The 26,891-nt window shown below is 34.1% G+C and overlaps 1 protein-coding gene across 1 annotated transcript in view; it reads right to left on the reverse strand.

Annotated features, from left to right (window-relative positions):
* Positions 1 to 1,570: 1,570 nt before the first annotated feature.
* LOC149532538 (oxysterol-binding protein-related protein 1C-like) overlaps positions 1,571 to 26,891 on the reverse strand; it is a 49,268-nt gene continuing 23,947 nt past the window's right edge. Inside the window, exons 3-10 of the mRNA XM_089806459.1 lie at positions 25,229 to 25,328; positions 23,895 to 24,334; positions 22,893 to 23,048; positions 3,095 to 3,262; positions 2,851 to 2,991; positions 2,480 to 2,710; positions 2,283 to 2,396; positions 1,571 to 2,086 (exon numbers count right to left, since the gene is read on the reverse strand). Coding sequence (XP_089662585.1) covers positions 1,922 to 2,086; positions 2,283 to 2,396; positions 2,480 to 2,710; positions 2,851 to 2,991; positions 3,095 to 3,262; positions 22,893 to 23,048; positions 23,895 to 24,334; positions 25,229 to 25,328 — 1,515 coding nt within the window. The 3' untranslated portion in view covers positions 1,571 to 1,921. The remainder of the gene's footprint in view (positions 2,087 to 2,282; positions 2,397 to 2,479; positions 2,711 to 2,850; positions 2,992 to 3,094; positions 3,263 to 22,892; positions 23,049 to 23,894; positions 24,335 to 25,228; positions 25,329 to 26,891) is intronic.

A 26,891-nucleotide genomic window follows, 5' to 3' on the forward strand; every position in this document is an offset into this window, starting at 1 on the left:
CGGCCATCCCATTCAAAGAAATTAAATTCGGTTAAGTAAAAAAGGTAGTTTGAGATTGGTTTTTGACATATTTTCTCATACGATTATATTTTATTTCATGAAATACATTATTTGGCAAAATAGGTTGAGGGAAATTGATGTTTTTTAAATTCTAAATTATTAAATCTTGTATTGGAAAACATAATATAGTTTCTATTAAGAAAAATATAGTATATATTTTTTAATTTTAAAAAAGTTGTCCCTAACCCTAACGACAGTTAGAGGATAATGCATATTATTTAATTTTAAACAAATTATACATTTCTTATCACATCCAAAATGAATTGGGAGAAACAAATTCCACCTAACTATCCGCAGTAACATTGCACCTCTTTAGGTGCAAACTAGTTATGATAATGTGTACATCATTTAGTGTGCCTACAGTAGTTTCTATTCATTTCATTGACCCCGAACCCATTGATCCTGAAAGAGCGCTTACTTTATATGTCTTATTTTCTCACGAGCTATCAGACTCGACATCACCTATCATGCCCCAGGTACTCATGCATGCTCAACCATGAAAGAAATGCTCAAGGTAATCAGATGTCAACAACACATCTACTCAACAGGTTTTCTTGCATTATAATACAAGTACAATGCACAATAAATACATCACACCCCACTCATCAGTTCAAGGTGGTTAGTAAGTGCTTCGGGCATCTTCAAATCAAATGTTTCAAGGGTCCAAAACACAAGATCAAGCCTGTGCATTATGGTTTATATACCATATTGGAGGAGAGCCATGATGATCTACGTTCATTTTCATCACATAGATGGGCCGATCAAAACCAACACTTCATCACCTAGTGCCAACATCAAACCACATGGCACCAATAATCCATCATGAAAACACTCGTGCAATCTACACCATAGCTGGCACCCTGCTCCACATAAGTTCAGCTTGAAGACAAATCTTGCTGCAACGTGATGCCACTCTAGACCATGCTGTAACCAAGACTGCCGTATCAGTAGATCAATCAATGTGGTGCATATTTGTACGTCCAGAATCATACAATTGGAGTGGCAAACATGAAGTTAGGATCAGAGTTCATGTATGCATTGTCTTTAATATTAAATCGACCATCCATAGAGCTCCAGAGAAATCAAGCCAATGTTACATTTCTGGAAGCTTTAGCATTTTATTTGAGCTGAGTTGAGATTACAAATATACCATTTTGAATCATAATAGTATCTTGAAGGTTGACTTCTTGAGTTAAACCTCACAACCCTTAGTGCATTTTCTTATTAGATTTGTTAATTGACCCTTATTAGAGTTTCATGCGTATTGATGGACAATAATTAAAAGATCGTGTATGAGATGATTTAATGAATAATTATCCAATCAATGCAAAATTGTCCTGATATTACTTCAGGAACTTACTAAACCTTGGAAGAAAGATGCACAATTTTTTGTACACCTAATAACTAGATTTCCCTATTTCGGCCTATATTAGAGTTGCAAGGGAGTTATTGGTCAATGATTAAAAGATCCGATTTGAGGTAATGAACAATTTTCCAATCACTGCAAAACTGTGGAAATTCCTTCGGGAATTTATTAGTGGATGAAAGAATGGCTTTGTGGCTGAGCCACTTGTAAGATACAGTAACATAAACAAACTCATGCAAGGTTGAAAATTCTCATCCACAATTTGTAGAACTCGTAATTGGTTGCTCAGAATAACATCCACTAGAAATTTACAATGCTTAGGTTAACAGGATCGGAAAAAGAACTATATAGGGCCAAATGTGAGAATGGATTATTCAAGCTTCTTGTTTCAGACTATAACTTCTGACAAACAGCGCTGTTTGTATCCTGGAATTGGGATCATGAATGCCACAGATTTTACACGAATTGAGCTAATCATGACAACAAGACCCCCTTTCAATCACAAGAGCTCTCAGTAGTTTGACCAAATATATCAAGGCAAGAATCCCATTTCCTTTGCTCTCTAGTTTCCCAATATCCTCCTATGTACTGGTATGTGTTCTTCCCATTCTCTTTGCGAAACCACCGAGGCTGCCAGCCTCTTTCTTGGAGCTTCCTAGCCTGCAAAGCACAAAACTAATCAATGTAAACTCTGTTTGAAACTTGTCTAACTTGGTATTGATTCACCTACATTCAGTAAACAAACTCCTTGTATATCATCTAGCAATAGTGCTATGGTTGAGTTATTATATACGCTATAGAAGAATCAAATAAAATGTCCTTGGGAGTACTCATCATCAATTCAATTAGAATATACCTGCCGCTGCCTCTGCTCCAACCTCAACTTTTCTGCATTTGCCAAATCATATTCTCCATTTTCCAGATGGCGTTGATCTGGTCTGAGCCTAGAATCCGTTGGTGGAAGCTTTTCCTAATTTACATTGAATATTTCATTACAAATCAACGACAAATTGCCCAGGACAAAAATATTGACCATCAGTTTTCAAATTTTACCTTCAATCCCGGTATTAGCTCATTAAGTGTTATAGCAAAATTTGTGAAGTTATATCTAGTTGAAAAATCTGAGGGTCTGCTAGATTCCCACAATAAAATAGCCTCAGATGATGGATCATATTGCTTGGACTTCACATTAATGTCACCATTAACATAGTACATGTTTTCATCCCATTTCCCCAACAATGTAGATACTGTATTACCACTCCTATCCTGAACCACCCCTTGAACCTGAAATACAGAACCAAGCCTTTCAATGAGCAGTTTGTCCAGAAGTATGCCAAAACTATTGAAACAACCCAATATATAAGAGTTGAAATCTGTTACAATGTACATTACCATAGAGCATTTTTATAGAATAATCAAGTCACCTGATGAGGGTTACGATCCAGCATAGATTGTTCTTTGAATTTCAACTTGCAAGAATGCTCGCGATTGCCTTGTATACGCATTGTCCCATAATGCTCACAGTATAGTTTCCCCAAAATTAGATTGTATATGGATGTAGTGACCTGCAAGTCAATAAATAATAAAACTCACTTATTGAATTATGTATTAGCAATGGATACAAAATTCATGAATAATTCAAAATGCTCTGGAACAACTCTAATTTACCTTAGACCATTCAAATACTTCACCGTCATCAAACTCCAGTGTGAGAACTCCTTCAGGAACAAGCTGAATTGAGCGACCCCCAAATTTGCTTTTTAAGGTACTATCTCCCCAAAACTTCCACCCCCTGCCTTCGCAGTGGCATGCAACAGTCATGGGATGATGACTCACCTGTATTTAATTAAATGTTATTTTTAGAACATTAAAACTTGCCCTTACACGATACAAAACTATTGCTCCCAAAGTACAAGAACAAAGGCACAATGAATTAATTGGAGCCATTTGCAAGATCAGGTACAGTAATAGCAAGTAGACCAACATTATTTACATAGAAAACAAGAAATGCAGAAATTGACATTTCTAATATTCAAACTAAAAGCAAATTGAATCATAAACATGTGTGTGGAATGCCAATATTGAATTTATTAGTACTAGGATAATATTAATTTCCAAACAAATATCACCACAAGGAAAGTACCATATCTCCTAGAATGGACATGCAGGCATTTCTATATGGTAGGCTACACATAAAATAAGATAACATATACATTGACTGGATAATTTATCTACAATAAATTTGCTTCCCAACTAAAAGAACTTGCCCAGTATAGTATCCAGTATTTGCTCTTGTTAGCATGATACACTTTGTCCTAGACTCTGAATTGTGGCTATCTGACTCTTGCTTTTATTAGCAACTCTCGTGATATGATACCACATCCCTTTCCATAAAGTTCCAGTCACTACATAGTTCAACATTCAAGTTGAATCCCGAGAGATGGGATTGTGTAAACCAGTACTCATGAAACATGTGTCAATGAATTTGACTCAGAGACTCTATGTTCCCCCAAGTTTCTCGGACGGGGACGGCAAGGGACAGCGGGATGGGTTTCCAGGACAGCAAAAAATTTGCCAATTTTGGGGACGGAGGGGGACAGCAAATGGGAACAATTATATAACAATAGGGAAAATTAAAATATATAGAGAAATTTAATATATTTATATGAAAACATGGATAAAGCATGTACTTGTACATAATAGAACCTTATAATATAAGAATCAGCAGAATTCATATGCCAAATTTGTGTTACTTTGAGAAACAACGTCTAATTTGTTCTCGAAGTCAAAGTCAAAGTCCCCTAGGTGTCCCCAAGTCTCTGAGACGTTTCTAGGACAAGGACGGCTGAAAATAATACAGGGACGTGTCCCTGGATAACACTGCAAAAACTACACAATTAAATCCTAATAGCAATATCACAATTTGACTTGCTGTGGAAAATATCTTACTTATCATCTCAAGTTGTGTCTCAAAGTTTTTCAATATTAAAGCAACATAGGAATAAGTTTTCCCCCCAACCCCTAAAGTACAATCTTCTCTAAAAAGAATTTAAAACCATTTTTATATGATGGCCCGTAAAACTCATGTATAAAATAGGTCAAAATATTCCTATACTAAAGCCAACAAAACCCAGATGTATAAAATAGGCCAGTATTGACTTAACAGTTTAATACCATGGGTTCGCATTGTTGGACTAACCGCCAATGCTCCCCTTTAGGATTCGTGACATGGCTTAACCATCTCCTATGTTCTATAAGTCTAGTGGTTGTATCAAGCATTGACAGGTTGATCTTTTGGTGCAACAACAACCTAGCTTGTAACAAGTGGTATCAAAACTTGGTCACTAGTTCAAATCTCCTCGGGAAACGCTGATTGGTATCACCAATGCTCCTGCCCATTTCATGCAATTAATGAATGAGGCATATGAAGATTGTCCTGTAGGATTTGAGCAAATACGCCAATCAAATCCACGAAGCCCAAGAAAACTTGTCACAGAGAAGAAAAAGACAAGAAGAGGCAAGGGTTTGATCTGAAAAACTCAGACGAAGAAAAATATTATTCAACGGATTCTTGATAAAAAATACAAAGAGATCAATCCTTATAAAAAGAGATCGAAACCCGAAAAAGGTAACCTAAAAGCTTAAAAAAGCTAGGTTGCACAATATAATTAATAAAATATTAATTATATGCACCTACAAGATAGCTTAAGCAAACTAGAGTAATAGGCAACTTATTTAATTAAATCAAAGTAATTTAATTAATAAGTGCAAACAAATAATTACTCTAACAGCCCCCCTTAAGCGAAGCTCACGAGGTAAGCTAACCTAGCACAGCTATGAAAGCAGAAAAATGGGTCCCGGCAACAAGGCCTGATCAGGTACCCAATCACAAAAAAATCTCTATGAAACGGAGAAATAGAGAAAACCAAATGGAAAAAACCCTACTCCAAAAAGAGATAGCAAAGAACATTCCAGAAGATAGGAACAAAGAGAGATCATGAAGAGAACCACTGAAGCATGAAAAGCCGCAAAACTTTGTCAAAAGGTGCTGATCTGTAGAACCTCCATGGAAATAGAAGGCACGAACCGAGCGTATCTATATGGTAGATGATCTATCTCACCGAAATGCATAGGTAGCTAGCCACTACAATCGCCTAGTATGTAGGATCAAGTACTAAATACATAGCTCACACTAACAAACCATCAACCAAGGAAGCATAGAACAACAATATAAACCCCCCACTAATGCAGGTGAGTTGACAGGCAACTGAAAAGATGGGCCAAAAAATCTCCTTCAACATAGGAACCAAACACATCGAGAGTGAGGTACAGACACGAATAAAGGCACGTGTCGTCGACACTGCATGAGGCAAAAGAGGAAGAGGGCCTATAAGCAGCAAACAACTATCCCCCCCCATGACACTTTATAAAATAGTGCGAGTACAGCGAATCACAATGATGAAAAGAATCCCGAAACGCAAGAGTGGCACTTTATCTCAGTGCATTTGCATAAAGATGCTTACAAACGATATCAACAATGATCAAAAAAGACATAAAGCTAGTGCAACAGAAAGAAAAATATTATTCAACGGATTCTTGATAAAAAATACAAAGAGATCAATCCTTATAAAAGGAGATCGAAACCCAAAAAAGGTAACCTAAAAGCCTAAAAAAGCTAGGTTGCACAATATAATTAATAAAATATTAATTATATGCACCTACAAGATAGCTTAAGCAAACTAGAGTAATAGGCAACTTATTTAATTAAATCAAAGTGATTTAATTAATAAGTGCAAACAAATAATTACTCTAACATGTCCAAACAAATTTTCTATCATCTACTTAATATCTTCAGCATTTGAATTATGTTTCCGCATTTCAATAGAATAATTCATATGCCAAAACTTTACAAGTATTCATCTAGTAGACCCAACAAAAGTGGAACTTCCTCACACCTAGCCAATGTCTTCAACTCTGCTAATATTTTGTAGCTTCTTTCGAATAAAACTTATTCAATATATATATATATATATATATATATATATACTAGAGTTATTATCACATTCTTAATCAAAGTAAACATATGTTATTGATAACTAATGAGAGTTGAAGAGGCATGTCTTTATGGAGACATGCCTCTCAAATATCATATACATATGCCTTGAGAATGTAATTTGGAACACAGAAATTACAAACAGTATTAGTACATTTACATCCTCCAAGAAACTCAACATGGTATCAGAGCAGCCTGATCTTAGGGATTAATTAAAGATAGAGATACTAACATAATATGTTTGGTAACACAACGAGAAGAGTTCTTGGAATGAAAAAAAATTCATTCTGACCGATTAATTACTTGGGTGCAACATATGATGGGTTTAGTCACTGAAACAATTACTTACGCAAATGTAATATTCAAGTTGAACCTCTATTGTAGCATAAATCACAGACTTATGTGCCATCAAAGAACATGTTAAGTTTCACAAATTAATAGGTTTCATACCGCAATTGTATTACTAGTCTATCATGACGCAAAGAAAGATATATAGGAAGGTCACATACTCATCTAGATGATCAAAGAGAATCTTCAAGGTAGAGCATTCAACTAGAAACCACACCAGAAAAGAAGTCAAAAAAACATTTCAACCTAGTGTTATCAATCATTAAGAAAAAAAATATATATATATTGGGAAGGTTGATGTGACTGGTGATCACATAGCAGGGAAAAAATACTGGAAGCAAATAAGAGGTTTGGGGCATTGGCATTTGAAGAAGCTACATGTTACAGGAGACACACAATACAATGATAATATGATGATCTCCCTTGAATGCTACAACTAAAACCACAACATCTTGCACAATGATCCTAGTAAAAGGGAATATAAGACAAAGGAACATGATGTGGTGTACCAATAATATCAGTCCTACACTATTGTGTATCCATACTGGACAATAATGAGGAAGTGTAGCCTGTCTTATGTCTTATGTGTAAGCACAAAATAATGAAAAGAGTAAGGAATGACTTGTTAATAAGCATGATACTATTGAGAAGCTACATATTATATTCCTTCTTAAGAGGCACTATAATCTTTACCACATTCAATAAGCGAATTAATCAGTCGAATATAATTCTATGAACATTTTTTATGAGAAGGGAAGATAGAATTTCCATATTCAGATGAATGTGTATGAAGATAATATTAAATATTTTAACTCAAGCACCATGACCAATATGGACCCACCCAATGTATGGAATGGAGGAGATAGATAAAGGCACGAGGATGCCTCCAATAACCATCAATCAGAGAATCCAAGAAGGATGGGCATAAGCGTCCAATTGACATGCGTAGGTCAACAAAGATATCAATGCTATTCCAATTGCAAAAAAGGTATGTGAATTCATAGTTGGGTATTGAAGACTCCTTCGAATGGGTAGATCCTTGATGTGACCAAGGGTGGCCCCCACACTGATGAATATCCATTTGACCTCATGTGTATTATAGAGATAATATATTTCTTCCTTCACATTATTAAGACAATGAAGATGTGCATATATATATATACAAACTTCATTAATCTAATATGACATTAAATATATGATCATTATATATGTCTATGTATATATATATATATTGAAGATTAAATATATGATATGTTCAAAGTATATATTTAAATCATATTTTATCTATATTTTATTAGAATGATCTTATATAATTATGCAAAACTATTTATTATCCTTGAGTTTTATGTTAGTATCTCTATATGTATTATGAGATCTATTTGCCTTATCTTTTCTTCTGAGAATGTTATTGCAAGAAGAGGGAGATTGAGATTCAGAGGGAACCTGATATTTCATTAGAGGCGACCCTGAAAGAGAAGGAGCAAACAGAGGATGTGAACCTTCGAAGATCTTAATCATATTGATTCAAAGGGAGTAAACCATGTTAAGATGGATTCTCTAGTGATCAAGAAATTGTATCAGTCAAGAGGATTGTGATTCATGAATATACCTTGTGACTATGTGATTTTGATGGGCCTAACCCCTATGTACAACATGAGGAAGTGACGACTTCCAAATGATGTCACTTGTATTTGCAGAAGTTATTGAAAGGTGACATTCTTACAATAACTTGTATTATGAGATAAAACAAATTGAGTATCTGGTGAATGTCTTGCATCTCACCATTCTAGGAGGCCATTACTCAAAGAGTACTTGGTGAATATCATTGATATTCTAGGAGGCCAATACTCTTGATATCATATGTGATATCAAACCTTATTTTGAGTAGTTGGTGAATATCACTAATATTCTAGGAGGCTAATACTCTTGATATCAGATGCAATATCAAACCTTATTTAAAGTATATGACGAATATCATTGATATTCTGGGAGGCCAATACTCTTCATATCAGATGTGATATCAAACTTTTATTTTGAGTACTTAGTGAATATCGAATGTCGATATTCTGGGAGACAAATAATCACGATATCAGATGTGATATCAAACTTTCTTGAGTACTTAGCGAATATCATATGTTGATATTCTGGAAGACTAATACCCATGGTATAAAATGTGATATTAAAACGTTGAATATCTTCTTATGAAAGATATATTACTTTGAGGTAAGATGTGTGTTTATCCTGCGTAGCTAAGAGGGAGTGTTAATGTTTTGTAGCTTCTTTCAGATAAAACTTATTGAATATATATATATATATATAGAAGAGTTATTATCACATTCTTAATCAAAGTAAACATATGTTATTGATAACTAATGAGAGTTGAAGAGACATGACTCTTAAATATCATATACATATGCCTTGAGAATGTAATTTGGAACATAGAAATTACAAACAGTGTTAGTACATTTACATCCTCCAGGTTCCTCAACAAACTCTAACTAAAAATTGAATATTCTCTATCTTGCAAACTTCTATGGCAAGTCCATCCTTCATTACTTAGACATTGCCACATATTTGAATCAAATGACAAAGACGAATGATGTCTTTAAACCTATGCTCCACGGAGTTTCCGAGATGGGGATGTGTTTTCGGTATGGGTACGGGTTGAAGGAAAAATTTAGTGCACGGTACCTCAGGGGACTGCAATAAAAAACATAAGATATTTTTTTATATATAGAGACAAAATTCAAATATGCATATCATACCATAGACATTTTAGAAGATTAATACATGAAATATTATCAAATGGAAAATACTAAGTACTTCAATTATAACAATATCACATACATATATAGCAAAAATCAAAATGCCTAAAGGCTCCAAGTATCGTGCATGAAATCAAAATGAAATAAAGAGAGGTCCAACTAAAATAGTAAATACTAAATGCGATCTTTCCTCTTTGTTGTTGCTGCTCTATGTTTTTTTTCTTCCTCTTAGTGAATATGTCAAATCTAAAAATGAGTAGAAGAGTTAGTGTTTTAGTGTTTTAATGGACCAAATATGACTTGCATAATTTTATTATGTCCTTAAGATGACTAGGGGCCCACGCAGACAGTGTTTTGCCTTTACCAGATTGGCTGGAAAAAAGGGGACAGCTAGGAGTTTTGAGGACGGATAGGGGAAAGCAAAATCGTCCCTAGTACTGCTGATTGTCCCCAAGTTTCTTGCCAAAAATAAATTGGCCGTTTTAAGGACGTCTCCAAATTTGTCAAAAAGGGGATGACAAAAATCTGTCCCTATTCCGTCCCTAGGATAGGTACGACCCCAAAACCATAGGGGATGCATTCCCATGGAATACTGCTTTAAACAAATAAAAAACATTTTCAAGCTTTTGACATATTGAGAGAAGTGTGTTTTGCACTTGTTCTTAAACCATCAGATCCCTCACAACCTTCTAATATTGAGATAGATACTTCACAATGTACACTTTGAGTTGTTTTAAGGAAAAATGACCAATTTGTTCTGTAAAATTTAGAAACCTTCTCTACTGCTAAAGGAACTAATTGCTCCACATATGATAAGGAGTTATATTCATTGGTCCAAGCCATCGAGTACTAAGGAAAATGAAACAGTTGTCCACATTGCTCACTTACCTTCACAATTTATTCAATCCTATAACAAAATTGAAGGTAGGCATATTAAGTGGGTCTCATATTCATAACAATTTCACTTGGTCATCAAGTAAAAGGACACCAACAATGTTGCATTTGTTTAAGACATCATCCTGTGGTGCATGCTTTGCTTTTATGAACACTTCTAATTTGGGATTTCAAACATTGTCTTCTCACTATGACCAAGAGAAGGCCCACTTCATTCAACATTTCCAAAGTCTTATGTCCAAATGCCATTAATGTTAATGGCATTTGAAGAGAAAGATTGAAGGTTTGACTATGCCAACATTTTGACACAATTTCCAGAATTTTGTTGGGCAATGTAGAAGCAATTTAAATATTAAATTGTACAATTTCTTATAAATGCAAATATTGCTGACTTATAAGCAATAAGACAACTTAGTCAATAAGTTCTGGCTGGTGATAAATTGGCACACTTTATCTCCAAAACATGTTGCTGATAAGTGGGCAACTTATCGCCGATAAATCAATGATAAGCACTTTAAATATCACCAAGTACGAACCATTGCACCAAAACCCCAAGGTACCCCGAGGTGCTAGTGAAGGCCGCCCCCCAAGATCATAACATCCCACCACACTCCGCAGTCCAAACTCTGGGTTGGATGTGTGCCCATATGGTGGGCCCTCCCTTGGCCGTATGAGCCCCGGACGAACACTACAATGCCGGTGTTGCCACCCGCTCTGAGACTCGAACTTGGGTGGAGGCTATGATACCACATGGTACAAACCATTGCACCAAAACCCCGAGGTGCTAGTGAAGGCCGCCCACAGGATCATAACATCACCTGTGGTTGTGTACTTATTTCAGAGATCAAAACAAATGTCCATTCTGCATTTTGTGACTTGTGTTTTGCTATCTAGGCCAAAAAATACTTCAAGGTTTTGAAAGGTGTTTCCAAGGATTTAGATCAAGTTTTGGTGGATTTGAAAGAGATTTGTAGAGGTTTTGAAGCAAAATCATATTGACGGGTAAATTTTCAAATTTGTTTTCCTATTCTTTTTAAATCATTTTATCTTCTCTTTGTTACATTTAGATTTATTGAAACTCTATAATAGTATTTCCTAAACACTCTAAATTGTTTTAGAGTATATTGAACTAGATTTTATACCAATTTTTTACTTTTTTCAGATTTTCTTGAAGTTCTCAAGAATCTTATCTTATCCTAAGTATTTAAAACCTGAACACTTTTTTCTTCTCTTTTCATGTTTCAACTATGTCTAAAATTATTTAACAGATTTAGTTTGTTTGCTAATTTTTTTATTCAAATATAATATAATATTTTGTGGTTTCAATTTGTATGTGTAGATTGAAATTTGACCGAACTGGCAAATAGAGATTCCTCCACAATTGGGTTAGCTTCAGGGCCTATGAGTGCCTCAGTAGATGCATGCCCATCTACATATGTAGGCAAGTGTCTAAAGAAGCTAGAGATATAGCTTGGAAGTATGCCTTTGGAGGACCGGAACCTAATTCTGTAATCTGCATAAACTGTGAAAAAATAATTGGTGGAGGCATATACCACTTGAAATACACCTTTCAGGCATCATGAAGCATGATATGAGGGTTTGTGAGATCACAATAGAGACAAATAAAAAGAGAAATGAATGTCGCACTTTATCACCAAAACTTATCGCTGATAAAAGGGCAACTTTTCGCCGATAAATCAGTGATCAATGCTTTAAATATCACCTGTTGTTGCATGCTTATTTCAGACACCAATACAAATGTCCACTCTGCATTTTGGGACTTGAGTTTTGCTATCTAGGCTGAAAAAACCTTCCAAGGTTTTGAAAGGTGATTTCCAAGGATTTAGATCAATTTTTTATGAATTTGATGCGGATTTGAAGACGTTTTGAAGTAAAATCAGATTAACAGGTAAATTATCAAAAAAAAATTCCTATTTTTTTAAAATAATTTTATCTTCTCTTTGTTACATCTAGATTTATAGAATCTATAATAGCATTTCCTAAGCAATCTAAATTGGTTGAAACTTTACTATGTTAAAGTAGATTAGATTTATTGTTGATTAGAAATATAGTCATTTTTAACTTTATTATCTTCTAGGATAATGCTCTTACTAACTTATATTTCTTTTCAGGTTGCTATCAAAATAATTTGGCAATGTTGTCACAAGAAATGTTAATAATTCTGATATTGATAATACTTATTTATTTCTAAATTTGTATCACAAATTTCTGAGTATGAGAAAGACAGATTGAACTCTGACTTGACCTTATGAATTCCGGTACGTGTCATTTCATCGATCTGTTTTGGAATATATATATATATATTTGATTGAAGAGACATGTCTCCACATATGTGAAAGCATGTCTCGTCACCACCATGTCTTCATACCATTTCACAATCGATATCCTTAATCAAATTAATACTAACCGATTGTTATCAATGTTATAGCAAATATTATCAGATTCGAGTCTGATATATATAGTCGATTCAATTTCCATATTATCGATGGCAGTGATTTATGTCAGTATTGATTAAATCAATACTCATATAAATAGCAAAGATAACCATATTCAGTATTGATTAAATGCAGATCGCTAACTACAGATTTACACTTGGAAAATAACTGTGATGATAATTAGGTTGAATGATAATTTACTTCTCAAATGATCATTATAATGATTTATTGTTTAATATATAATTATGCATGTATCTATATAAATATGGTCAATGTATATTGATATACATGCATGTTACGATTAGCAAGACAGAAATAACAATTACATGTAAATATAACCAAAATCAGAAAAGAATAAAGCGCACAGAAGAGAACACAAGGCACAAAGATTTAACATGGTTCACCCAATCCCTAGGCTACATCCACAAAACAGCAAGTCCAATATTCTTATTATCCAATGATTTCAACCTACTAAATCATCATACATCATAAAATCTACCTAAGCCATTTTATACAATATTTTTGCAGCTAACAAAATTAAGGCTAGAATAAATCGGTTACAACATGTCGGCCATAGCCAAAAAGAAAAGAAAAAATTCCCCAGGGGCTCTGTTGGGTGGATATTTTGCAACCGAGAGTTTTTTTAAAATTCAATTGCAAAATAAGTAGACCAGCCACAACGTATGAGACAAAGTCTCTCCTACCTTAAAGGGAAGCCTCCCCCCTTCTCACCATTCCTTGGATCAACTCAAGGTAAGCAAGAAAATGAGAGATTTTGAAAGGGGTGTAATCAATATTTTTCCCTCTTAGCTTTCAAAAAAGTATCCACTTACCCACGGAGCGAGAAATGGACAAGATTAAATCTATAAACTACACTTCTATCTAACAGCTGGAAACGCTGATATCGATAAACCAACACCAACTCAAAGGTTGATTGAAAGCATACCGGTTTGGCTCTAGGTCTTGTTTTAACCTATTCTATAACTGCTAACATTGGGGTGCAAAGACTTTCAAAAGTAGGGAATTCTAACTATTTTTGATGAATTGAAAAGGTAATACAAGCTATACAATCAAAACTTCTAGTCTATGTATAACCACAATCACTCCCACTCAAAGCTCCAGCTCCAATTGCTTCTTAACTCATTTATGCTCAACTCTTTAAAACATAAAACAATAACATGAATCAAAGATAACATCTGCAAACTACAATCAAAGCTTCCAATTTGCACTATCACAATTGTACTCAATCAAAGTTTCAGCTCCAATTGTTTTTTTGTATTCACTTTTCTTCAAAACAACACTACAAAGTCAAAGTTATGCTTGCACAATTCTTCAAAGCTTTCTTGCATACAATAAAAGATGGATTTTACAATGAGAGAGGCACTTCTTTTATAAGAAAAGAAGTGAGAAAAAGGAGGAAAAAGTGGGAACAACTCAACCAACTTTGACCTGACAAAACTAGGTGAGAAGAATTATTGGATTACATGTCATTAAGACATGCAATTGCAATCACATGCAATTTATCTTCTCCAACTACGAACATGAAAAACTAAAAATTGGAAGAAGAAAGAAAAAGTTGAATCAATCCTAAAGATTGTTCTTGAAAGCCTTATATTTTGACGATACAATCAAGAACTGTAGAAAGATTTGGGATTTCCATTGTCTTCGAGATAGCTTCAATTCTGACTGCATCCGCATGTGCTGATTTTACAATTTTGTAGTTTTCTGCAAGAGAATCCCACAAGTGCTTTGCAACAGACTTCTACGTAGCGAATCTGTTTATCATGTGTGATCTAAATTCCTCATAATCAAGATCAGTATATTCTGAGGTCATTTCTTCTTATGTGAACATGTTGTCATATTCAATAAGGACATTGCATCCCATTTGCTCCAAATCGCACATAATCTCTATTTCCACTTATTGACAACCTTCTAAGGCTCCCTATAACTTTGTCAGAATTTTTCCAGGTACCTCCTCCTTATGACCCATGACGCCCTGATATCTGTAGAACATATCAGAAGATGGGATGACATCATATGCAATCAAGGTATCAAGGTCAACCCCTGTCATTTGATTCCACACACCCAAAATTTCTTTCAAGGTATTGGTTTCTTGATTTAGAGAGGCAAACATATCATATAGTATCTCCTCGACACTTCTAATACATTCAAGAATTGTGACCGCATCCTTGATGGATCAAACTCCTTTTGAGATCACTTCTGCAAACCAAGCTTTTGTTGCTTCGGCCCTTCGATTCTCCTGAGTTGTTTGAGGTGTGATGACTGCATGCTGCGAAGACTATTGGCAGATGACCTCATTAAGATGAGCAACCTCCTCCTTTAGCTGATTCTTCTTATCCCAAAGCTCATGATTGCTCTTAGAGACATTGACGAGTACATCATGGGCATGTTGCAAACACCTCAGCCGTGATTGTTTACCAATTTCAATTTTGGTGAACTTTGTAATCTGAGTGGTTGGGCTCCTCAGCTGGTTTGTCTACCAAAGGCTCAGCAACCTCGACATACTTGGTCTTTTCAAAATCAACCATAATCCTTGAAACAACCTTGGATTTAGAAGATTTAGACTATCATTTTGACAATAAAATTGTTTGGAGGTATTACAACCTTCCTTCTCTTCATAGTGATTTTTCCCAACCAAGCAAGCAAGCCAAAACCTTCATTTGCTGGAACACAGCCAGTGGCTACAACAAAAATTGATCATACTTGTATTTATGTTGTGACTATGCATGCTTCAGTTTGTGTGGTCAAAACCATGGGCATCTTCTGAGATGACTCTATCATGAACATCTCAAACCCTTCAACCAAAGTATAAAGTTGCGAAACTTGATCTTCTGTGAGAGTTGGAAAATCTTCAAATACATTTCCCAAGTTCTCACACTGTTCCGCTGTGAGGATAGGAGTTGTCGAGCAGATCGTAAGTGTTGACGTTCACTTCTAAGATGGAAATGGTAGGTGCAAAAACGGTGGAGAATGAGTCCATATCATTATCTATGGTATCCATGAAGGGTCTTCCCTGAATGAGTGGATCCTAACTTCTTGCTGGTCGTGGGGGAGATATGATCATTATCTCTCCCTCTTCCCCTTCATCTTCTTCATTAATTTCATCCTTTGATTCTTGAGCCTATATGGATACTTGAGAAGATTCTAGACCTTTGAGCTTGAATTTGAGAGTTTTAGCTGGAGCTGAAGAGGATGGTTCGTCTTTTCTTGTTATTTCCACCCGAGATGTTCTTCCAATTGGTCCAAAATGATTGCAATCTAACCCAAGTTTTCAATGTACTCTTTTGAAGACTTGGATTTTCAACCACTTATTGGTATTTACTAAGATAGATTGGAATCTATCAAAGATGAAATTATCTTCTTTTTGTTTCCACTTAATAGGAAATGGACAATGCTTGTCAAAGCCAGCCCTGTGATATTCTAGATCTAAGATGATGACATCATCTTCAACCTAAAAACTTGGTGGAATCTCAACCATGTTGAGGTCGATGATTTGCTTCAATGTCAGCCTACAATAGTCCATCTTCATGATGTCCAACTCTATGTGCAAATCAATCCATACATCCTCCATGCGATGAACATGGATGAATGCTATTTTGATTCTTGTACGCATTCCTCAGTAATCAAAGTCAAACCTAGCTTTGAATTTTTTCAAGGTGATAAGTTGAAGTTTTGCTTCCATTGTCTTTGCTTTTGAGCATATACAAACCAATTGCAAGGGGTTTAGCAATGGTGATAACGAATACTGGCTTGTGTTAACTCTGTTGGTGCGATTGCACCTCCATGAGATGTTTGGCCAACTCCATTAGAATTATCTTATCCATAGGATATCTTGGTAACGTATATGTTTCCCCTTGAAAATAACCAACTCTCAAATAGGTGAAAGTTAGAAAATGCAAGAAGATGCATCCAAACTGATTTATCCTCTCCCAGGCTTCATCTGATACTCTTTTGATTACCAGCTCTTTGTCAAATTGACACCTAAAATGTCCAAAAAATGCATCTTGGACTCTTCTATAATGATATTTGCTATGTGCTAATGTAATTTGATCATAATAATTCCATATAGGAACTAGAGTTTGATCCCCTTGGTGGAAAGTCCTGAGAACGTTCACATGGCCGCAACAATGTATACCAAGTATGAATTCATGTAGAAAGGTGTTGATGTTCCCACATTAAGCAACTGTGCACATAGTGTGGTGCTTATAAGTTCCCCAGTTTATGGGTTCCTTGTTATCAAATATTGAAGAATAAACTTATACATCAATGGTTTGAAATCACAAGATTCCTTGAGGCCACAAACTTTGTTGAGAAGAGTTATCAAATCTTCAAATTATGGATTGAAATCAAATATAGGTATAGTTTTGGGCCATCTAGAGAAATTAGTTATCTTATTATCCAACCGATATGTATTCATGTGCCTTTGATAATCCAATTTGGTCTGATTCCATAATTGCAAAGACATCTCTTTAGTCAAATCTTCACATTCTGGATTCTAAGGAACTTTAAAGATTTACTCGATCATATTCGGATCCAAACCAATGATGACCTTGCCAGACACATCTCATCTCTTTGTTAGCAAGGGCTTTGATCCTTTGTAAGAAATCAATCATGTCTACATGCCCAATCTCTGTATCTGATACTTGATCCAGAGGAGATGAGACAAGTGATGTGATCGCATGAGCCAGCTCCTTATCAAGTTGGTATTTCATCTTTCCTTTGGACTTCGTTGGCACGGACATGTCTTCTATTGCAACATGGAAATTCCAAAGAGTAAATATATCATCTAAAGTGATTAGCTCCATGAAGACGTTAGTCTTTGATTGGCAAAGATAAATCTATGAAGACCAATGTGTTCGGAGTATTGACTAGATACTCATGGAACACATGTGATGCCTGGAAATGATCCAGGAAGCATATGTATTTGGACAAAAAGGACCAAAATGGGACTTAGAGGGATGGGTTGCATGTGGGCAATGATGGGTTTTCATTTGTATGGCCAGGAATGCAAGCTAGGTGCATAGGGATGTGTGCAAATGATGACTTTGGTATTTAAAAGCAGTCACAAGGTTCAAGTTTGAATTCGTCAATGATAAAATTCAAAAAAAGATCGACAATGGAAAAACATTCGATAAAAAATTCGCCTTTTATAAATTAATTTTTTTAAATATATAATAAATCCATTAAATTGTCTATATAATTTAATACTACAAAATAAATTTATAATCAAATAATATTACCAAATAAAATAATCAAATTTATTATCTATTAAAATAAATTAATATCAAATTATTATAAATAATTTACACATTAAATTATAATATATGGAAAATAGAACAAATATTATTTAACTTGAACACGTGATAATATCTCTAAAAACTATTATAAGAAGCATATATTCAAAAGTTTAGGTATTCATTCCGATTATTTTTAAAAGGGCTTTGTTTACACCACGAGCATACACCACAAGGAATTCATTTTCATCGCACAAAATGATTGAATACAATTTAGGGCACGAACGAATGGATTTAGGGTGTGATGAAGATCATTTCCGTTAGGCTTCTCTCCTGCTATCATTTGTTTTGGCTCCCAAAAACTATGGAATCTTAAACTGCTACCATTGTTTTTGGCTCCCAAATGTGCTTAGATGCTTAATTGAATGAACACTGATTGTTTTTTTACATGATTTAGATGGAAAACCACCCAGACATTGTTTCATACAAATTATAGGCCCAATTTGAACAAATTTTTTATTTTTATAAGAGTTCGCTTAAGTTTGAACTTCAAACATGAAGTTCAGCGTGTATGAAGTTCGGCGAACCCTCTAACTTAATTTAAATGAGTGGCATTTTACCAGAATTGGATTCTCTATAGATAATTACATGTGGTAATTACATGTAGTAATTATTTGAGGTACACATGTAATTGGATTTGGAGGATATAATTGCATGTGTAGGAAATGGATGGAATATGCATTGACATGAAAACATGGAAGATGAAAACATGGAAGGTGAAAGGATGTAAATGCACTTGCATTCTTAGTTAGGAATTCGCAACTTTTTCCATAAAAAGGAAACCAAAACAATCAAACAAGAAAACTAAGCAAAAAACAAAAAAAATACCTCTTGTTATTGACTCCAACATGACAAACTTCAAGATCTTCTTCTACATGCAATTTCATTTTTGGAGTTTGGCGATTTTTCAAGCATTTGAAATGAGAAGATTTCATCTTATTTTAAAAAAAAATGAAAAAGATATGGCATGCCTTTGAACAAATGGACAACAATGAGCCAAATAATGCAACATAATAGCATAGCAAGCAAGAAATGAAAGCATAGTTGAAATCTTCTACTTACTTCAAGCTCAAAGAGACAAATGTTGGAGGAAAGAGAAGTTGAAATGAAAGAGTCTTCTCCAAAATCGAACTCTTCAAGTGTATTTGCATACAACAACTCAATATCCTTTGACCATTTCAAAGTTGCAAATGTAAATCTTCATGCTCAAACACTTAGTCCTTTTTGTATGTAACGATTTTTGAGTTATTATCACTCAAAGAGGTCAGAAATAATATTTACACTATATAGTTTATATATCATGTGCAAATTTTATTCAAAAAGTAATATTTAACTTAGATGTTTGAAAATAAAAACATAAAGTAAGACTCAAAAATAAGTTATAACTATATAGTGATAAAGTCACTAAAGTGAAAAATTAAAAAGCAACTCAACATGAAAATATAACATAAAGTGCACTATAGTCACTTAAGGGATAAAGTAACTAAAAAACATAACATAAAGTCAATTTATGTTATATTTTTCAAAAAGTGAATCTCAACTATGAAATATGTTTATTTCTGAGGATCTACTGCAAACGTACTAAGCATTGCCATACTTTTTGATATGTTTGACCCAAATGGCAGCGAACACTTATTTATAATGAGAAAAGGATAAGAAGAGATATGTGCCTTCATTGGACATGTTTATTCGTTAATTTGATAATTAGTATAATTAAAATTTTAATCACTGTTTTATATATATATATATATATATATATATATATATATATATATATATATATATATATATATATATATATATATATATATAGGTTTATCCGACAGAAGCTACCAAACATCAACAAAATATAACATTCATATTTCAAATATGCAATTGCGCCTGGAGAGTCCACTTTTTGGGCACTTAAATGGTCATATCTTTTGACTACCAAGTCTGATTAAGCCCTAAGATATACCAAATTGAAGGAAAAACCGAATGCAAAAGATTGGATGAAACAAAATAACTAAAAGCAACCACACACACACAAAAATGCAAAAGAAGACGTTGAAGGCTTCAAAAATCAAGAATAGGCTTAATAAAATGAAAAAAATTGAAAGGACTTGACAAAAGCCTTTAGTAAATGGGTTCATTATGTGAATTGATTGATCAATGTTTGCCAATTAAATAATGAAGCCTCAGAGAAATGTGAAACTAAGTTGAAAAAGTTTCGCACTGTTACCTGCATTTTATGGTGACAAAATGCAAGACAACGAGCTCTGCCCCCGAACCTTCGTACCCTGGCGAGGCTACATGGCAAGTGTACAATACTTTCTCAATCAATCACCACATATCAACAATCGCCCACTTGGGGACTAATCAAACTCTACACTAAACCACCTCCCACTTGAAGACTAACCTCGTAGCCAAACGGTTACCATAGAAGCTCCCACTGGAATGATGGACCCTACACTCAGTTGTTTCTTTATTATACTAAATCTAGAAGTCCAACCGAAGCTGAAGAAAGCTCTGATAAAATTGTGCAAGCATAACTTTGATTGTGTAGTACTATTTTGAAGAAAAGTAAAAACAAAGAAACAATTGGAGTCAAAACTTTGATTGAGAGCAATTGTGATAGTACAAATTAGAAACTTTGACTATAATTTGTGTCTATTATCTTTGATTTATGTTGTTATTGTGTTTTTAATAATAGAGCATAGCGAATTCAAAAACAATCAAAGCCAAAGCTTTGACTAGGAGCTTGTGGTGATACATAGACTAGAAGTTTTGACTATAGCTTGTATTGCCATCTCAATTCACAAAATAGTTTAAATTCCCTACTTTTGGAAGTCTTTGTGCCCCAATGCTAGAGGCTTTCTTTAGAAAATATATTAAAACAGGACTTAGAGCCAAACCGGTACGCTTTCAATCAGTCTTTGAGTTGGTGTTGGTTTATTGATATCACCATTTCCAGCTATTAAATAGAAGTGTAGTTAGAGATTTCATCTTGCCCATTACTTGCTCCACAAGTAAGGGGATTCTTTCCTAAAAGTTAAGAGGAAAGAATATAGGTAACACCCTTTACAAATCTCTCAACGTCTTGCTTACCTTGAGTTGATCCAAGGAACGTTGAGAAGGGGCAGCCTTCTCTTTAAGGTACGAGAGACTTTGTCTAATACGTCGTGGTTGGTTTACCCATTTTGCAACTGGATTTGAACAAACTGTCTTGCAAAATATCCACCCAACAAGATCCTTGAAGACAACACTTTTTTGGACTCCTTGTGCAGCCCTTGACCTTTATTTGGAGAAGATAGTATATTTGGATGGTAGCTCCAAGACTGTTGCTCACTATGGTTTTTTCATTGTTAGGTTTTTCATTTAAACCTAGTGTACTTGCATGCAACATTGTCATGTGTTTCTTTCTTTCTAAATTTCTCTTTTCAAGACCTGATTTGAAGTTGAAAAATAAGTTACTAGTGAATACTGATTCCCCCACCCACTTCAGTATTCTGATGAGTTCAACACTGGAGTTGCATGAAATCAACAACTGAATTCCTTCCATTACAAGACAATAGTAAACTCTAGGTTTATGGAAAAAATTAAATTGGGAAGCTCATTACAGCTGGAGACATTACTTTACAGGGATATATTAGACACAAATCAAGTAAATGTGGTGATGATGGCAGTTTGAAAGATTTTAAATTGAATATTAAAACAAGGTACAAGAATGTAGGAGCTAAAAAAGCATTGTAATGTCGTAATGCTACTCAGAATGTGACAAAGTAACACAATTTCTCTTGGCACAGTTGTAATGTTTAACATTTAGCACATATAAAGTTTGGAATTTATGAAAACAAGATAATGCTATCCGAAATATATATGAATCAAACTTTATATAGATCTTATACTAAAAAGAAAAATGCCTGTGCTATTTCTATTTCTTAGCAGATGCATTGGATAGCTGCTGCACTGTTCCCTTTGTGAGCAGCATCTCCTACATGATGAATTTGCTGTTACAGTCAACGGCAATGACCATGCATTTTTACACTCTATTTTGCTTCAAATAATTTCAAAGGACTGATACTTTGGCTGATTTGTATCTCCAAATGACATCACCCTTCAAGCTGTACGAACTGCACTCTCCCTCTATAAAAATGCCTCATAAAATGTCATACTAATCAGAATTCACTGTTTCAATGCTTCAGAAGTTGACCATGGATTGCATTCATTGCATCAAAATGTAATCAGATAAATAGTCATATATTAGGTCAATACACCACACTCAGTGTCAGGATCTCCAATAAATTGGCTCTGATACCACATGAAATAAGCAAACAAGCCATAGCTCTTACAGTGCAGAATAGATTATTCTGTAAGCCAGGGAATTACAAGAACTCCCTATATTCTGGACAATAGCAACCTAATGTGATCAGGAGAACATTAAGTAAAACTGCATTACAAACAACTTATAAATGTAAAACAAATTATAATTGACCAAAAGCAGGATACATAAGGCCAAATCAAGAGGCAAAAACTGCTCAATCTAAGTGCCACTGCAATGATTATAAAGATGGCTTATTTACTGATTGTGTTTTAGATTTACTTTACACTGTGTTCAAATCAGAAGTCACATGCATTTAGTAGAGCCAAACTAACCTTTTCAGAAATGAAACGGAGGCCTTTGTCTTGGTAATCAGCTTCATAAGTCTCCCCCAAAAGAGGATTGAAAGGCTTACAGATTCGACCTTCGGTGCAAGCATATCCAGATACTGCAAATGCTGCAACATATAGTATCCGCATAAGGCTGTTTCCCTGCACAAAATGAGACGCGCACCATGTAAGCACGACTTTGTCTTCACCTAATACATAGTGCACTTTCCAATGACATTCTTACGATTCCATCACATCCAGTAAATCTGTCTCACGCAACCATAACAGTGAGCAAAGCCACATCTTTTTGGTTCTTGCTAATCATTTCAGCATTTTAAAAATACAGATTTATCAAAGTCAAAGAGATATACAGGTTCATAAGTAAATTATTGGCAAGCATAATTTTTTAAAACAAAGCAAATTCATCTGCCCCAATAATGGAGATCCTTTACACTTCAAAATGGTTTGTGATGAAAGAATGTTAATAGAGTTCATCTTTTCCATATTGTATCCAATACATAAGGTAGTCTTGAACTACTACATTGATACAACCACAATCAGAAAAGATATATTGCTCAAAACAAAGAAACAGTGGCAGAACAAAACAATATCGAATAATACATTTCAACAATTATTGAGTATTCAATATCCAAGAATTGGTTTAACAGTAATATTAAATCATAAGTATCACTAAATTAGCAAAGAGAAATTTGATACTAAGGCTTAAATCAGAATTTAGCATGTTGCACATAGCCACTAGCACAAATTTTAGACATTAAAGTATGCAGAGGAATTTTCCATTAATCTTGTTTTGATGATCTGAATAATATCAAAAATTTGGTCCTCTTCATCTATAACAGGCACTGATATTAGAGTTAAAAGAACTCAGTCCATCATTACCTTAGTATAATATGAAAACTACATCCATCCAAGTTCAACTAGACTGGGAAATTTGTAAGAAAAATCAAAGATTGCTGAGTTTAAAAGCATAAATATTAGAATGCTTACGCATTTTCCCCATTCATATGCCCGATCAAGCAGGTAAGAATACTCCAGATCCTCAAAGCACTTTTGCAGGGATGAAAGAGGCTCATTAAAGTAGACAGGAAGACACACTTTGGTGAGGTCTTTTCCAATGTTATCTTTAATCATTGACCACAGACTCACTCCTTTCTCCTTTTCCTTTGGATCTGGCAATTTTGTTCTTCTTATCACATTTGGGTAGTCAAATCCAACAGTTTCTATGTCTGCATTAAACCCATCTACATTATTTGGAAGGGTCAAACCTTCCTCTGAATCAACAGATGCCCGCCTGTAATCAGATCTCCTTGAAGAAGTGGATGATAGAATATCTCTCGTATCAAAATAAGCACTATCATCCTCATCTGATTCTTCATCTGCTCCATCTTGTCTATCGTTATCATCATCAGATTCAGTAACACTGTCTTCTGAAAAAATAATTTGACACACGTAAATTAGACTCAGACGAGCAATTCAGTAGATCTGTAAATAATAAAATAAAATATAACTTCTGAATAAAAGGGTGCAACTTTACCAAGAATATCTGAGCATAATAAAAAAAATATCATATACAACATTCTATTATCTATGCTTAATAATGGATTAGCATAATAGGATCAGTGAAATGACAATCAGTAAGTAGTAGCAATGGAAAACTAATAAAGGGCTGTATATACAAATTGAAAATTGTTTGTGTAAATATCATGATGACATTTGCATGCTCTTTACAACAAAATGAAAGAGATGACTTTATTGAAAATAACCCTGAGAGAAGATGAATATGTTAGCAAATGTATAGAAGAAACAATGCATGCTTAAAAGGGGCCATATACAAAGCAAGTTCTCCATATCATTATAGTGTTTACAGTCACTTCTTAACTCAACTAATCTTTTTCTATCCCCAGTGTCTACTGTCGCCTTGAAAAGGTAGAGGAGACAAATGTGGGCTTATCAAGGAGTTATCATGGAAGATTTAGACTGCAGAGAATCCCAGATTCAGCAACTCCTAAGAAACAAGCCCTTAAGTCCCCCATTGTCAACAATGAGACAACCCAATGCCCATTTATTTAGGGAATAATAAAAACATACTATGCAGATAAAAGACAAATGATTGCTTCCACAAAAGAGATTTTCCCAAATATGAAATCAGGGAATCATTTAACAAAAATCATTTGACACAAACAAGCCAACATGAGTATTTTGATATTTATGCAGGCCACCACAAGAAACTCAAAAATCAATCACCCGACACCCACGCTTTAAAGTACAAAGATCTAACAAAGCAAAACATTGGAATGTCAGGTTATGCATGCAGAACCTACCGCTGTATTTTTCGTGCCTGGACCTGAGAGAAGCTCTTTGTGACTTTGAATAACTTTGACTTTCATCAACAACCGTAGTTTCCAGATCAACTTTTTCTGTCTTCAAATGGCAAGATGATGTTATTCAGTAACATGAGAAAAAGTCAAATCACTTGAATCTATGGTATCATTAACTACAATCACAATTTGTAGAAACCAAGACACAACTCCACACTATTTCTGATATTTAATTGTTATATGCAAACACATAACTATCCCAAATAATTCAAATAAGGGCTGGATATGTATTCTATATTTGTTGAAGAACCAAACTAGGGATCATGAATTAATATTGAAACAGATTAAATCAATATAATATTATGATTATATGCATTATATATACAAACATTGTCACAAGAGAAATGTATTACATCTATGGAAACTACTTAAAAGATTCTGAATGTATGTCTGATGTTTATCAAAGATGGCTCGTGTAGACACCTAGATTTGATCATTACCATTTGATTTTGATCAAATTAAGTTGCATTTTATTCTTCCACTTGCACTGCACTATTGATTAAATTATTAATGCTGATAGGCATTCTACAATGGCACAAAGGGTGGAGTGGGATGATGCGAATGTGTTAATGTTTACATTTACCTTGTGGATATGTATTCTATATTTGTTGAAGAACCAAAATAGGAATCATAAATAATATTGAAACATATTTAATCAATATAATATTATGATTATACGCATCATATATACAAACATTGTCACAAGAGAAATGTATTACATCTATGGAAACTACTTAAAAGATTCTGAATGTATGTCTGATGTTTATCAAAGATGGCTCGTGTAGACACCTAGATTTGATCATTGCCATTTGATTTTGATCAAATTAAGTCACGTTTTATTCTTCCACTTGCACTGCACTATTAATTAAATTATTAATGCTGATAGGCATTCTACAATGGCACAAAGGGTGGAGAGGGATGATGCCAGTGTGTTAATGTTAACATTTACCTTTAAGATTAAATTTGACAACCATCTACATGTCAAAATCTTAGTATTTGTTAGAAATTGAGTATATTTTTAAAATAATTTTAAAAACATTACATTAAATATTTGCTAAAATTATCAATTATAAATAAGCATTTTTTTAGAAATTAAAATAAAAACTTAAGTGAGCAAGAAATAAATGGAGATCCAGGAAAATATAAACATTGTTTAGATGTAGTAAATTAAATTTTAATCATTTTATAACGGATATCTATCGGCATTTTTTAGATAGATTTATTCAAGATATCTATACCAGTTAATTATTAGGCCCTGCCTATACATATATAGGAAGGGAACTAATGTTCCCAGTTGCTTCATTCAATTATTTTTTATCATGAAAATTAGTGATTCTCTAAATTTTCAAAATAGATTTATTTTTAAATTAATTTCTTATCATTAATTTCTCATTTTCTATTGGCTGATCTTAATTTTCCCAGGGATATTATTATTTTTCTAACTCAAAAAATATAAAAGATAAAAAATTTCTGGAAAGTTCTTCCAGATCCAATCTTTAACCCTGTCATGGTCTCAAATGTTTTTCCAACCAGTGCGAGGAGCTCAATGTTTCTGGTTGCAGCCAAAGTAGAACATACATTTACAAGGTAAATTAACACTCAGAAA

Source organism: Cupressus sempervirens, chromosome 10 (genome assembly GCF_028749045.1).
Source record: "Cupressus sempervirens isolate cs-2001-9-10 chromosome 10, ASM2874904v1, whole genome shotgun sequence".
NCBI lineage: Eukaryota > Viridiplantae > Streptophyta > Pinopsida > Cupressales > Cupressaceae > Cupressus > Cupressus sempervirens.